This window comes from Pelodiscus sinensis, chromosome 10 (assembly GCF_052426305.1).
Source record: "Pelodiscus sinensis isolate ZL-2025 chromosome 10, ASM5242630v1, whole genome shotgun sequence".
NCBI lineage: Eukaryota > Metazoa > Chordata > Testudines > Trionychidae > Pelodiscus > Pelodiscus sinensis.
The window spans coordinates 44,839,415-44,855,004 of NC_143061.1; the positions used below are offsets into that span (position 1 = coordinate 44,839,415).

A 15,590-nucleotide genomic window follows, 5' to 3' on the forward strand; every position below is an offset into this window, starting at 1 on the left:
ACAGGAAATTTAAATCCCAGCTTCATTTGCAATTTCGAAGTGTCCCTGTTTTGAGAAAGGCATGTAGTTTAGACATAGCCTTTGTGTCCATAAGTTATCTCCACATAGAGGGTCCATTTTTATGGATTTTTTTCATTATTCAGGATAGTTTAACAGCTCTGTAAGGGTATGTCTACACTACCCGGCTAGTTCAAACTAGGAGGGTAATGTATGCATACCGCACTTGCAAATGAAGCCCGGGATTTGAATTTCCTGGGCTTCATTTGCATAAGCGGGGAGCCGCCATTTTTAAAACCCCGCTGGTTCGAACCCCGTGCAGCGCGGCTACACGGGGCTCGAACTAGGTAGTTCGGACTAGGTTCCTATTCCGAACTACCGGTACACCTCGTTGTACCGGGGTTCGAACCAGCGGGGTTTTAAAAATGGCGGCTCCCCGCTTCTGCAAATAAAGCCCGGGAAATTCAAATCCCGGGCTTCATTTGCAAGTGCGGTATGCCTACATTACCCTCCTAGTTCGAACTAGCGGGGTAGTGTAGACATAACCTAAGAGCTTATTGTTCACATATTATTTACTTCTATTAATTGCTGTTAGTTACCTAGTCACCCAACTATTGTTTCTGCTCCATGATTGAATGACTGAAGAATTTATAAACAGACAAAAAGGAATCAGCTAAATAACCAATAACCATGGGAACAAACACATTTTTCACAAGTATGTTTGAGACTTTTCTAATTTGTAAGTGAATAAAAAACAAAACAAAAAACACTGGCACAATGTTCATAGGAATGAATATAAAGTATTGTGAATGCCATCCAAGTGACTTTACAGCACTTATTAGAACAAATGTTTGGAAACTTTTTTTGCCATATTTGTCCAGTTGTACCTAATATTCGTAGCTTACGGTTAGCTTTCAATGGGACTTCACCTCTTCCATTAGAAGTCAGTGGAAAATGCTTCACTTGATTTCAGTGGAGATAGGACAGAGCCCTTTATTTTTAATGTTTTCTTTCACTGAAGTGATTTTCTATGCTGTGTTCAGCATTACAGGCTAAACAGGCTTTACCTTTCATGATGGCTGTCCTTGGCGGAATACCACTATCACATCAGTTCCGTTCACCACTACCCTCTCTGCAGTGGGGAGAATAAGAACGTAAGAACAGCCATACTGGGTCAGACCAAAAGTTCATCCAGCCCGGTATCCTGTCTGCCGACAGTGTCCAATACCAAATGCCCCAGAGGGAGGAATCACAACAGGTGAATGTACTTGACTCAAATCTCTAGAAAGATCCATGGGCCAGATCCTCAGCCAGTGGAAACCAGCATGGTGTCAGATCCAAAGCCTGGTCTTTCTTAGGAGTTTACACTGAATTTATATTGCATACGGTCAATTTTCTAAACAATGAGTCCATCCTGCCAAGCCCATTCCATTGTCTTTAAGAGCTGCTAAAGCCTTGCTTCATTGGGAATGGGAAAATGGAGGTTAGCAGCAGCCTCTGGCAGAACAATTTTCCCTCCTCACCCAATTCAGTAGCCTCCTCTCCTATGAGTCATAGGACATGGGGGAACTCAAGGACAACTTCACACACAACCTCTTGGGCATCACAAGGCAAAAGGCTGTTCTTCTAGCATTTGATTTCTTCCCCCTCCCCGCCAAGGATCCCACCATGGACTCCTTTTCTGTTCCTGCAACATGCATGATTCTCAAAATTGGCCATTCATAAAGCTTTATTTTAAAACATCTCTGATTTGCATTGCCCTGCACTGTGCTCTCCTTATTGCCCTGGTATCTGGCTGCTCAAAACCTCTGGCTAGACTCTCTGCCTCAGCCACCACTCTTCCAAATACCTTTCCCCCTTGCTCTCTCAAACATTATGGAGCACACAGCAGGCTACCACCATAAAGGGAATGCTGTGTCCACTGAGGTCTCACCTAGGCAGTAGATTCCTAATGCTTCCCTTTAAATGTTCAAAAAGCACATTCCACCACCATTCTGTACTTACACAGCCTGTAGCTGAACTGCTCCTTACTGTGGTCCATGCTGCCCATGTACAGCTTCATGAGCCATGAGATAAAGGTGTATGCTGGGTTGCCAAGGATCACTGTTTGGCATCTACACCTCTCCAATTCTAATTTTCTGACATGAGAAGAAAGTTCAAGTGGGCAGCTTTCTGCAGAGGCAGGCGTTCCTAAGGACACACATGTCATGTGCCTTTCCTGACAATTCCATGTTGATGTCAGTGAAATGGCCCTTGTGATCCACTAGTGCCTGCAGCACCATTGAGAGGTACCCCTTGGGGCAGGAGCCCCCAGCCTCCCTACATTCTGGGCCCCCCTTATCCATCCTGTGTCCCAAGTCCACTTTGGCTCATGGCAGGGCTTGAGCTCTTTCCTACTGGCTCCCAAGGTGGGTGCCATCTCCACTGTGGTGCTGGAGGAGCCCCACAGCCTCCCTACTGTCATGGCCCATCTTATCTGTGATATGTCCTAAGGGTGCCAGGTCCATGGTAATTGAGGGTGGGGCTTGAACCCTTGACCTTTGGCTCCCAAGGTGGGTACATTAGCCACTGGAGGAGCCCCCTACCTGCTGTACCTTCAGGGCCCCCCTTATCCATCTTATGTCCCTAGGGTGCTAGGTCCACATTGGTTGAGGGCATAGCTCAAATCCTTGACCTCTGGCTCCTTGGCAAGGTGATCAGGTGTCAAGATGAGGCTGTGCGTTCTGCCTGTTGCTCCACCACAGTTAGGGAACCCCATCACGGCAAAGCCATTCACAATGGTATCCATGTTTCCCAGAGTCCCATCTTTCTCCATAGCAGGATGGTATTGATCGCCTTGGCTACTTGTATAATGACAGCCCCCACTGCAGATTTCCCCACTCCAAATTGATTCCCAACTGATTGGTAGCTGTTTGAAGTTGCAAGCTCCCACAGGGCAATTGCCACGCATCAGATCGGGTCTCATGCAGAAGTTCCTGCACTTCAGGGCAGGGGAAAAGAATTCACAAAGCCCCGTGAAAGTGGCCTTGCACTGCTGATCATCCCATACCCACAGCTCTATGCAGTCCCACCAGTCTGTGCTGATCTGATGGCACCAGAACCAGTGTTTCACTGTTTCCAGGGGATCTAATGCCAGTGGCGTTTCCAGTTCACTCAACTCAAGGGCTTGCATGAACAGATTCATCCTCTTTGTGGAGCCATGCATATGCTCTCAACATACTCCACTAGTAGGCGCTCCAAGGTAAACATCATCATCACATGCTTTAATGCACAACAGGATCCCTGCTCGCACTGCTATGGCATCTTTGTAGGTAACCAGGGCCAAAAAGGGTGCAAAAGGACTGTTTCCCATTGATCCCAAGCAAGGTGGGGGGCGAGGAGGCAGCAGATGAGCATATTATGGGACACTGATTACATGAATCCAGAAACACCCTCTGCACAGTTTTGGTCCCAATGCACACTGGGGGCATAACCCAGAATGCCAAGTGGTGCAGGCACTGTGGGATAGTGCAGTGCTCTCAAAGTTGATGGCAGTCTCCTATTGCGGGTGTGCTATTTTGAACTAGGCTGAATTTTCGCCATAGAGGGGACATGGACCTTTGACTTTACAAAGGCGGGCGGTAAGAAATTGACCTTAATAAATTTGACCTTGTCTCACTAATGCAAATGCATGTTTCTCTTTTGAAGTTATCCACTCCATTCTTTGAATGTCTTAATATTCATATGCCTTAATATTCATATCATATCCTATTTTAGGATATTTATGGTCTTTATATTCATAGAGATAATAAGGTGCAGATCTTACCTTCAGTCTACACCATGTAGCTCCATTGTCTTTCCCATTTTTCACTTAATCTTTTTCCTATTTGTCACAAACTGCTTTTGATTAGCTCCAATGCTGTTTGATTAATTTTTTCTGTGGTACAAAGGTTCCTGAAAGCCTGCAAAAGTCAAGGTATTTAAAAATAATAACGGGGGCGGTAATGCTTTTTTCCATAACAAGTGTCCCTTGAGCATGTACTGTACATTCACCAACATTTCTTAGACCTCTTGCTTTAGTAATTTCCATTAGTATATTTCATGAGCCCATGTAGCCTTCCTGCACTTTGTTTACTAGTGTGTATGGGGGTGGATAGAACAATGTTGCTGATTGCCATGGCAGCATAGTGCGTATCGGCAGCTATCATTAATTCTTAATGGAAGGGTTCTGGCCAAGAGTAAAAGAAGCCAACTTAATCTTTAATGTAAATTGATTTTAAAATAGACATTGCAAAAAGAGACAAATTGCAATGAGTGTTAAGCTTGTGAATCTCCTGCATGGCAAGAACATCTTAGAAGTTCCAATTTTAGCCCTTTGTGATTTATTTCACAATAATGTTATGCATATCTCCTGTCAGATGGGTGTGCTGAATGCTAGAATCAGTGGTCCTTCATGTAGTAATGTATCTTGACAATAAAATGTAGGTGGCTCTTTATGAATGTCACATGTTACTGGATTAATTTTAGAGGGAAAGACCAAAACATTTCTGACTGCATTATGAAAAGTGGAGAGACATTCACCAAGGATAATTAAATAGTTTGTCTTCAGAGACCCCATATGGTGTGAACAGACACTATATGAAATCGCTAACACTGCCTTGCCTATGATTATCTACTCTGGCAATCTTTCTTGTGATTCATTTTCTATGCTTGTTTAGTCTAAAGCTTCCTCTGGGTAGAGATTGTCTGCTGTACCCAATTTATGGATTGTGGGTGGCTATCATGGTTATTGTTTAAGAATTAATTGTTTGTAACATACATATCCTCCAAAAAGAAAAGGGATGAGTAGTTCTTAAACCATATTCAGTGTTCAGCTCCCAAGCATGACTAATATAAGCTGACATCTTTTTTAAAAAAGCAAGGTGGAGACCAGTCAATTCCCATTAGGTCTGGGAATTAAACCTTTTCTCCATTTTGACTGCTCACAGAGGCTTCAAGGCTTTCTAGCACTGCATAGTAATTCTTCTCTTTTTCAGTCCATGAATTCAGTTCTCCACTTTGCTACACTGGTTTAAAACTGATGGAGCAGAAAATCGGGTCCTTTTTATTTTTATACTACAGAACAGTATTTCACTTCAATCCATTGTACAATGCTACAAGAAAAAAATCGTAGTTTCATTTTTTTTAAAGATAAATAAGCTGTACTACCTTAGGGTCTGACTCTGCAAATCCTTGCACATGTGGGTTTTGTTCATGGGAGAAGTCCCACTGAACTATTCACGTAGTTGTGTATAAGTGATTTTCAGGATTATGCCCCACTCAGCACTTATGCATGTGCATAACTTTAAACCCCCAATGGGACTTATGCCCCTTCTTCAATTTAAAGGCATGTTTGAATGCTTTGCTGAATAAGAAAGGTTTGCTGAGCCAGAGCCTAAAAAGGTATTTAATAAAACCAAAGTTGTAATCAAGGAACTCTGCCATAGTTTCAGCTTCCCCATAACTAAAGAAGGGTCTCACAGGCAGAGATGCCATTTGTAATAGTTACTTGCACAGAAAGTCTTCACTGATGATATAGAACAGCCTGGGATATGAACGGCAGCACAGCAGTGGATGTACAGGAAAGGCTTTTACAGTTATTGTTAGGTACAGCTGCTGATTATTTTAAAGCAGAGGTAGCTGGTCACAGGTATGTGTAGGAGCTGAGGGAAGGATTGGGTAGGCCTCCTATTGATAGGAAAAGGAAAGGAAAATCGCAGGCCCTTTTGGAAACATACTACTAGTCCGAACGCCAATGAAAAGAGTACATGTGTGCATAAAAAAAGGGAGGGTGTTCATACATGCACATTAAAGCTGCTTTTTTGCTCAACTTGAGGATCAGCATTTGTGAAGAAATCATGTAGAGTGCTAAAAAATCATAGCTCTGACTCTACCACATGGACTCTTACAACAACTTTAAGAGTCTTCTGCTTTTCTGATGGCTCGAGACAAGTAACTTCATTTCCTGTGGCTCAGGCAAGAAACTGAAGAAAAAAATGTGTATGTATGTGAGCAGCGCAGAAGTCAGCCGAGCACCACGGCGGGAGGCAAAGGGGGCGGGATGCTGACATGCGGGGTGACGCTTCCCGCCGTGGTGCTCGACTGACTTCTGCTCCTCTCAGCCAGGCCGCCACAGGGGAGCAAGCGGCGCAAGCAGCCATTTGGGCCCCGCGCTCCCTATGCAGCACCCTCGTGCTGCATGGGGAGCGTGGACACCAAACGGCCGGTTGCATCACTTACTTCCCTGCAGCAGCCTGGCTGAGTGGCGCAGAAGTCAGCCGAGCACCACGGCGGGAGGCAACAGTGCTGCCTAGAGGCAACAGCCAGTGTTTCAGCGTTAGTCACAGACTTTGGGCTACTATATATATGATGAAAGAGAGTGATTAAAATATCTATCCCATTGCATTGGAGCTTTCATTTTAAGGAAACTGACTCTATCTAAGTGTAATAGATGAAACTGAATGTCACAGTAATGATGAATAACATGTATGTATTTCGCTAGACTAAGGTGAATTGGGATGGAGATAAACTTCTTTGCATACAAAAAGGAGAAAAAGAAGGCCGTGGTTGGACCCAGTGGATCGAAGGAGATGAAATGCATCTGGTATGGTTATGGAACATGTTTTAAATGTCATAATTTTTTCTATTATTTATTCAAATGGATGAAAGTAATGGCACGCAGCTTGCTGCAAATTATCTTGGCTTACTGTGGAGTAATTAAACATTGGTGTTGCCTTTGACTTGCTTCTAACATCATAATTTCATGTAGTGTCATTATTCTCTCATGGCCCTTCTGAAAAGAGCAATGTTCTAAATTCAGGCAGTCTTTGTGTTAACTGTCTGTTCCCTGATATATCAATTTAAATTGTGTACAGAGGAAGACAGGTAACAGAAATATCTTTCATACATTCAGGGTATGTCCACAGTGCAGAGTTTTTTCGGAAAAATGGCTGTTTTTCTGAAAAAACTTCACTTACGTCCACACTGCAATTGTGTTCTTTCGAAAAAAATCAAACGAACAGAGGGGGTTTTCCAACATTGGTAAACCTCTTTCTATGAGGAAGAAGCTTTTTTCCAAAAGCGCTCTTTTGGAAAAAGGTGTGTGTGGACAAGGAAGAGGGAGTTCTTTTGAAAGAAGAGGAAAGAGGAAAAAGCACAGGTGCCCTGTGGCCGCTCTGTCCGTAGTAATCACAGCTGAAATGCGAGATAGCATCCAGACTGAATGGACGCTATCTTTCAAAAAAACAGATTGCTTTTTTTATGTACTTTTGCTGTGTAGATGCTCTCTTTCAGAAGATCTCTTCTGGAAAAGCTTCTTCCAAAAGAAGCCTGCAGTCTAGACATAGCCTCAGTGATGTAAACAGGATGGGAACTGATGAAATTCTGTATCCAAGAACATATGATATAGGGAGAAACAAAATTGTTCTTTCTTTTTAAATGTGGGCCAGAATGAATTTTGGCTTAGAAAAACAAAGAGGGCAGTTTTTTAAATGGCATGTTCCTTCTGACTGTGGTCTCAATATTTTCTAGTTAACAGAAACTAATGCAAGTTTATAATAGTTTATCCCTTTTTTCTGGATAGAGGTTCATAACATCCTCCTAGAGACTCACCTTTTACACAAATGTGGTAAAAGGTGTTTTTCCCACGGAAGGAAGCAAATCAGATCACTAGTCCCACTTGCCATTCCATTCCCTCTGTACTTAGGAATCTTCTGTTTAGACTCCTGTCTCCAGCTCAGTAGCACAATGCCCTCAGATTCCTGTAACAGCAGCCAGGGCCAACTAAATACTGCTGTGCATAGGGGTTTCTGAGGAAGGTTAGGAGGGAAAGAGACTAAGAAACACACTTAGGTCAGTCCCCTGTGGTCTCTTTGTTCTCTCCACACACTGCCTAACCCCTTTGTGTATGACCTCCAAGGACAGTATCATGGCCCCATTGAAGTCATTGGCAAAACTTGCACTGATTTCCATGGGGTCGAGATTTCACCTGCACCTGTATTTTTTTAACAGATTACAGTGTACCCTCATTGTCCCTAGTTTTACATCACTTGGCACACTGGGCTAGGAGGCACTGCTTCCGGCCATCCTTAACCTCTGTTCAGGGTCCACTCAATGTGGACATGCTAGTTTGAATTAGCAAAACGCTAATTCGAACTAGTTTTTAGGTCTAGCTGCGCTAATTCGAATTAGCTGAGTTCGAATTAGCGCTGTAGTATAGACATACCCACAGAGATTTGAATATCTTGGCTATTCAAAAGCTGTACAAGAAATAGGGACATTTACAAGAATTTTTTTTAATCATAAGGTCAAAGGAGAGAAGACCACAATGTGCATTCCAGTTGGAATGAAGACATGTTTTAGAATTAGTTAATTCGAACTAAGCTAATTCGAATTAGCACAGCTAGACCTAAAAACTAGTTCGAATTAGCGTTTTGCTAATTCGAACTAGCATGTCCACATTGAGTGGACCCTGAACAGAGGTTAAGGATGGCCGGAAGCAGTGCCGGCAGGGCATCAGAGTAGGACTTAGAGCGTGGAGCTGCTGTCTCAGGCTAGCCAAGGGCTGTGCTTAAAGGGACCCGACCCCCAACCCGGACAGACAGTTCTCAGGGTCCCCCGCTTGCAAAGCAGTCCTGGCTTAGATTGCCCGAAGTACCCACACTGGGCACATCACAGCACTCGGCCATCAGACCAGCTGCACTTGCCACAGGCTGCCATCTGAGGAGAGAGGGGAATTGGGGGGCTGCAGGAGCAGTTTCACCCCCAGAAGCCTACAGAGCCAGCCCAGTCCTCCCCATCAGGGGTTTGTACCCCATTCCTCCCTCACCTCCTTCCACTTACCCCTTCCTAGCCCCCCTTCCTGATGTACAAAATAAAGGACAATTGTGTTCAAAAATAGAATCTCTCTTTATTGAACAAAACTGGGGGAGACTGGGAAAAGGAGGTGGGAGAGGGGAAGAGAGAGGGTGGGAGAGGGGAGGGCAACTACAATATCAGGGGTTTGGCACACGTCCCATATGAAGAGAGGCTAAAGAGACTGGGACTTTTCAGCTTAGAGAAGAGGAGACGGAGGGGGATATGATAGAGATCTATAAAAGCACGAGTGGTGTGGAGAGGGTGCATACAGAAAAGTTCTTCATTAGTTCCCATAATAGAAGGACTAGAGGACACCAAAGGAAAGGAATGGGTAGCAGGCTTCAAACTAATAACAGAAAGTTCTTCTTCACAAAGCAAATTTCAACCTGTGGAACTCCTTGCTGCAGGAGGCTGTGAAGGCTAGAACTAGAACAGAGTTTAAAGAGAAGTTAGATCAATTCATGGAGGTTGGGTCCATGGAGTTGTATTAGCCAGGGGGTAGGAGTGGTGTCCCTGCCCGAAGTTTGTGGAAGGCTGGAGAGGGATGGCACAAGACAAATGGCTTGGTCACTGTCTTTGGTCCATCCCTTCCAGGGTCCCTAGGGTTGGCCACTGTCGGCAGACAGGCTACTGGGCTAGATGGACCTTTGGTCTGACCCAGTACGGCCATTCTAAGCTCAGGGATCAGGGTCGGGGGTCTCAGTGGACCCCCTTGATTTTCATATAAACCTGCTCCTGGGTGGCCAGGCTGGCAGCTCTCCTGCCCTAGACGGCCGCTTTTCTGTGCCTAGTGCAGAGGTCGTGGACGAGGTCCACGATGTCTGCACTGGACCAGGCGGGTGCCCGCCTCTTGCGGTCCTGGGCAAGCTCCCGGGAGCCGCCAGCCTGGTCCTGGGAAGAGGGGGAGGGCTGGGGGGCATCTGGTGGCTGGCTCGAGCCGTGCCAGGTGCAGGGTCTGCTGGCTGGGTGCTGACAGGCTTGCACCTGGCACGGGCACCGTAGCCAGCCCGTGCCCCTTTAAGGAGTCCGGGGCCGGGAGGGGGGCATACGGGTTTCCCTGGTGGTGCCCAGAGTGGCCACCAGGGAAAGCTGGGGAGGGCTAGCCTCCCACTAGTTCGAATAAGGGGCTACACAGCCCTTAATTCAAACTAGTAAACTCAAACTAGGCTTATTCCTCGTACAATGAGGTTTACGTAGTTCGAACTAAGCACTCCGCTAGTTCGATTTAAGTTCGAACTAGCGGAGCGCTAGTGTAGCGCCTATCAAAGTTAATTAGAACTAACATCCGTTAGTTCGAATTAACTTTGTAGTGTAGACATACCCTGGGTCTTTCTGAGAGCCATTTGGTGCCAAGGCAAATTACCATAAACATATTTTAAGATACTTGAATAATTGTTTTATGATCCTGTTGAACTTTGCACAATGATCCAAATATTAATTTAATTTTTTTGCACATATTCATTGTTTTGCCTTGAAGGTGTAATAGTGCCTTACCAGCTGCTTGCACCCCACTAGTTCTCCTGACATGAATTTTGTAGCATAACATTCTTCTTTCCTGTTTTATTTCTCTCCTCAAATTCTGTTTCACTACAGTTACTGAAAACAGGCACTTCTCTGTCCTTTTTCCAGGACTTTTTGAATATAATAGCTTTTTTTCTTTCGTGTTGACTGCCCCTAGCAGTTTGTGGTTCTTTTTTAATCAGTAGGTTTTCATAACCTTACTGCATGTTCCTTCTTCCAGATTATTGATATATCAAAGTGAACAAAATTGGTCTTATTTTCCTTTATGTATCATGTGTACTTGAAGAGCTTTTATCGGTATCTCTTTTCCTCGCTGTATTTAAATAATTGTCTAAGTTACATTCAGCCTTCATTTTCCTTCATGTGCCTCTAATCGTTTTATATGATTTATCTTCTTTTATATGCCTTTCTTCCTTGAGCATGTTCTGCTCACTTTTCTTCATCCTCTCTTTTGTATTTCTGCAATATTCATTGCTAACTCATGGGCAGTTGTTAATTTATCTTTGAACAAGTTTCATTTGCTTTTGTTTTGGTTTATGGTGTTAATTCAATTTCTTGCTAAGTTTGCTCAAGGAAAATCAACAAGCAGATTTGAAAAAGTAGGTGGTGGCTGTTTCCTAATCTCTGCCCACTTGTGACTCCAGAATGAGGAGCTACTCACAACATTTAATGCAGATTTTCATAAAACGGTTACTCTTTTTTGGGTGCTTTGATCAACAACAAAAGTGTTAGGGTACACTAACCCCTAGATTGATCTAGGGAGGCTAATGAGGGTGACCGGAATTGCAAATCAAGCCCGGGATTTAGCCTCATTCCCTCATTAGCCTCCCTAGATCGATCTAGGGGGCTAGTGTAGACGGACCCCCATTGTGTTCCTGTTAGGCTCCAGAATGAACATTCTTTAAGATAAACAAGATGTTCCATACTTCTCTAAGAGCTGTTCTTTCTTGATGGCTACCACTCCCTCCATCCTGCCACAGCAGGGAGATATCACTGAATCTGTTTATCTGCTACCATTCACACTGTGAAGTTTATTTATTTTTGCAGGCCCAGTAGCTAGCAACTGATTTTTTTTAAAGTCTTAGATTAGGGAACACATCATGGCAGTCAGTAAGCAAAGAGCTGGATACCAAACCAAGGCTATGTCTATACTGCACCCTTCTTCCGCAAAAGCTATGCAAATGAAGTGCAGAGTAGAATATCACCACTCTTGAATGATTAATTAGGAGCTGTTTTTGCATAAGAGGCTTTTGCGCAAAAAGGAGCCCACCAATTAATTATGCAAATGAAGCACAACGCTTGATTTGCATAAGCTTTTGTGGAAGAAGGGTGCAGTCTAGACATAGCCCAAGTGTGCTCCACTCCAAAAGCCAACTTGTTGGTAAAATTCTCTGACGTATGGAACACTACAAAAATGCACTAGATCACTTCTAAATAGTTTTTCTCTGTCTCCATCTGTTCGCCATTAACAATTATAGTCATGGAGTTGTCCAAATGTAAATTAGGGATTGTACCCTTCTTGATTCCTTCTTTTTTATAGTACTTTTCTTCATTATACATTGTGTCCACTAATACTTTAAAATACTTTCTCCAGTTAATCTATCAGAGTCCGGGTCAAATTTTCAGCTGGCTTTTGGTTTTGGCACCTGCAACTGATTACCCACACATCAGTGGGGGGGGGGGGGGCATGGTGCTTATGCACATGTAGAGTACTATTCAATTTCCATGTGCAAATATGCTGCTTGTATGCCTACAACATAAGTGTTCATTTTGGTGGGTGCAAAAGTGAGAACCTTTGCAACAGTGGATTCCTAGGCTTGATACTAATTATTAGCTTTTTTCTTTCCACAGATCTATCCAATTTCAGTTATTATTGCATCATCATCCTGTTATAAAATTTTTGTAACAGTTGTTCCTTAATTTGAATCTAAGTAATTGTTTATATGGTTAAATCAAATATTAGATGGACAAGTGGTTTAGAAAGTGACACACTCATGTTGCTATACTGTGGAAAAGTACTAATGAATCGTATTTTCTTTTCAGGAAATAAGAGTAGGTGGTGTCAAATGTAAACAAGTCTTTAAGAAGGTACAGTAACCCTGGGCTGACCATTGCTGGTACAGAGCTGAAGAACAGAAGAAAATGTATGGATTTGCTACCAAAGCTCTAAGTGCCATTGGTGCATAAATAAATCCTTAAATTCTAGAGAGTAGATCCTGGTGAACATCTGTACACATGAAAGTAAAACTGTGTAGTGCTGTCTGCATAAAGTATTTTTTTTAAAGAAAGCATTCTGAATAAACACAATTTTTAGAAATGCCAATTAAAGATATTGCAAATCATACATCTCTGTGTGTGCCTTTCTTTATGGGAGACCTAAGTCCAAAGTAATTTAATATAAGTGAGTTTGAGGCTTTTAAAATACTGTTATTTCTATTTTTCATTTACACTATGCCCACTTTACATTGCAGTAATCATGGAACAGTTTTAAGGTGGACTTCGTCTCTAAGAACTTGTGGTGGAGTATGTTCAAACCCATAGATAAAGGACTAGCTGGATCAGACCAAAAATTAGCCCACCTGTCAGTAACTGTAACTGTGTGTTAGGCTTGATTTTTTTTGTTTGTTTGTTTAAATCAGACATGGCTGGGGAGAAGATGGGTGGTCATCTAATTGAAGGAATTGAAAGTTATTGTGGAGAAGATCTTGGAGAGACCCAGGACAAAAAAAATCAAAAGAACAGAGAGGTTTCTCTGACATTTGTAAACCTCTTTCTGTGATGAAGAAGCCTTTTCCTGAAAGAGTTCTTTCAGAAAAAGGCATGTGTGGACAGGGAAGAGGGAGTTCGTTCTAAAGAAGTGGAAAGAGGAAAAAAACAGGTGCCCTAGTGGACACTCAGTCCATAATAAGCACAGCTTAAATGCAAGATAGCGTCCATTCAGTGTAGTGTTTTTGCAGTGCAGACACTCTGTTTCGGAAGTTTTTTAAGAAGATCTCTTCCAGAAAAGCTTCTTCTGAAAGAAGCCTGCAGTCTAAATATAGCCAAAGAGTTCTGCGAAGTTAAAATAAGGGTTTTGAGAGAATGGGCACTCCCCTGTCCCCTCTTAAAGAGACAGAGTCATTTTTGGGGGGGGGGCGGTTCTCCTTGAAAAATTACCTTGGCAACACTAGGGTGTTCCTTGAAATTCTTTTAATATGAAAAGGGTTCCGTGGCCAAATTAAATTGGAAAATACTGTTGTAAGGAATGTAATTGTACAAAAACACAGCAAGCCAGATGAATTAGTTAACAAGAGCTAGATGGCTGGAAGATCAGGGACATAATCAGCATCAAATGGAAAACTCTTGAGTAGCAAACTGCTGGGCAAGAGTTTACCATGAAGGTCTTAAAATGAGCCAAGCAGTAGCTTTAGGAAACGTAGGGGAGGCTGGTATTGTTTAAGAAGTCATAGATAAAGATTTTGACTGCATAACATCCAAACCAACATGCTACTTTACAGAGGAAGCTAAAACTCTACTTTGATGCCTTGTTGCTAAAATCTTAATAGGAATAAACGCATAGCTCTGTGCATTGTTTAGAAGGCGTTGCAAGATAGAAAATGAATAAATTGCATTTTCTCTTTCCCAGGGAAACAGGGGCTGCAATAAAGATAGCAGATGGAGATTGTAAAGACAAGTATTTGAGATGATTTAAAGAAAATCTAGTGAAAGGTAAAGATTTTTGAAAAGTTTCTAGAAGTTATATACATGGCAAAACATTTTGAGAGTCTGCCTGTTCACTATAGTCGTAACCAGGTTCCAGGGCTCCTGTTTGATAAGCCATTAGTTATTAACTACCATATGAAATTGCCCTTGTACCTAATGACCCCACAGAAAAGCTGCCTGTTTGATTACAATAATAATATGTCTCTAACAATTGGATTTACTTAGCTAGATGTTAATTGATCCACTTATGGCCTTCTACAAAAGAGTTTATGAATGTTGCATAAAAGATTGCAGGGAGCTGGAGGTGAAAATTACTAGATATTTGGTGAATCAAGGGTTGTAAACTGCCAAGCTCTATTGGAGGAAAGCTATTTTTTTAAATGTCTGGGTGGAACTGAGCATTAAAAAGAATCATGCAAAGTTTAATTACAGATAGTGTCTTGTGAATCATTTTGTTACAATATAATCTTAATTTTTACTTGTGAAGAATAATAGTGATACTTTAATTAATTGGAATTTGGGTTATAAATAAAAGGCAAAGAGATCAGTCATCATTGTTCTTTGTGTTACATTTACCTTGATCAGAGCTGTCAAATTTGCCAATGTAAAATCCATAGCTAAAAGGAAAGTGTTAGCTCCTAAACCAGCAACTTCTTCCAAGAGAAGGAAATATCTGATGTGTTGTAATGCTGGGATAACTTCAAACATTTTCTAAGTGTCAGAAAAATAGCCACGTTAGACTGTTAAAGACTAACAATTTTATTATGGCATAAGCTTTTGTGAGTTGCAACTCACTTCATCAGATGCATCAGAAAAAGAAACAATAGGTATACAGAGATGGGAATTTTACACCAGAGCTAATTCAATTAGGGTGGATGTGGATAAGGTGAGAATACCTATAGTGGAAAATTAATTATTTTAATGAACAATTCCCAGTCCTTATTCAGACCCATTCTGGTGTTGAATTTACCTATGAAGTTCACAAACTACAGTCTTTCTTCTATTACAACATTTTGGCTGTGTCTACATTGGCACCCTTTTTCGGAAAAGGGATGCTAATGAGACACATCGCAATTGCAAATCCGCGGGGGATTTAAATATCCCCCGCGGCATTTGCATTTACATGGCTGCTGCTTTTTTCCAGCTTCGGGATAAGCCGGAGAAAAACGCCAGTCTAGACATGATTCTCCGGAAAATAAACCCTTTTCCGGAGGATCTTTTATTCCTACTTGGAATAAAACCTTTCCTTTCCATGGAGATTTGTCCCCAGGAAAAGAGGGAAATAATTTCCCAACCAGCTCCTGTCTGAAGCCCATTCAATGCGTGTTCATTCTGTATATGGAGAGGCATCCAGATAAGATAACTCGGATTCTAACATAAAGTTGCCTAGAGATTTTCACCTGACCTTCACCTCAAGTGAAGCTAATTTTGGCCAACTGACAAGTCAATTTCAGCATGAAGTGTCTTAACTATAGCACACTAGTGGGATATACTGT

General features: G+C 42.4%; 1 protein-coding gene across 1 annotated transcript in view; it reads left to right on the top strand.

Moving 5' to 3' along the window:
* Window positions 1-15,590, top strand: part of LOC112543495 (retinol-binding protein 1) — a 93,021-nt gene that overhangs the window by 24,849 nt on the left and 52,582 nt on the right. The window contains exons 3-4 of the mRNA XM_006124988.5: window positions 6,518-6,619; window positions 12,436-12,734. Coding sequence (XP_006125050.1) covers window positions 6,518-6,619; window positions 12,436-12,489 — 156 coding nt within the window. The 3' untranslated portion in view covers window positions 12,490-12,734. Of the gene's footprint in view, window positions 1-6,517; window positions 6,620-12,435 lie in introns of the transcript that reaches the window.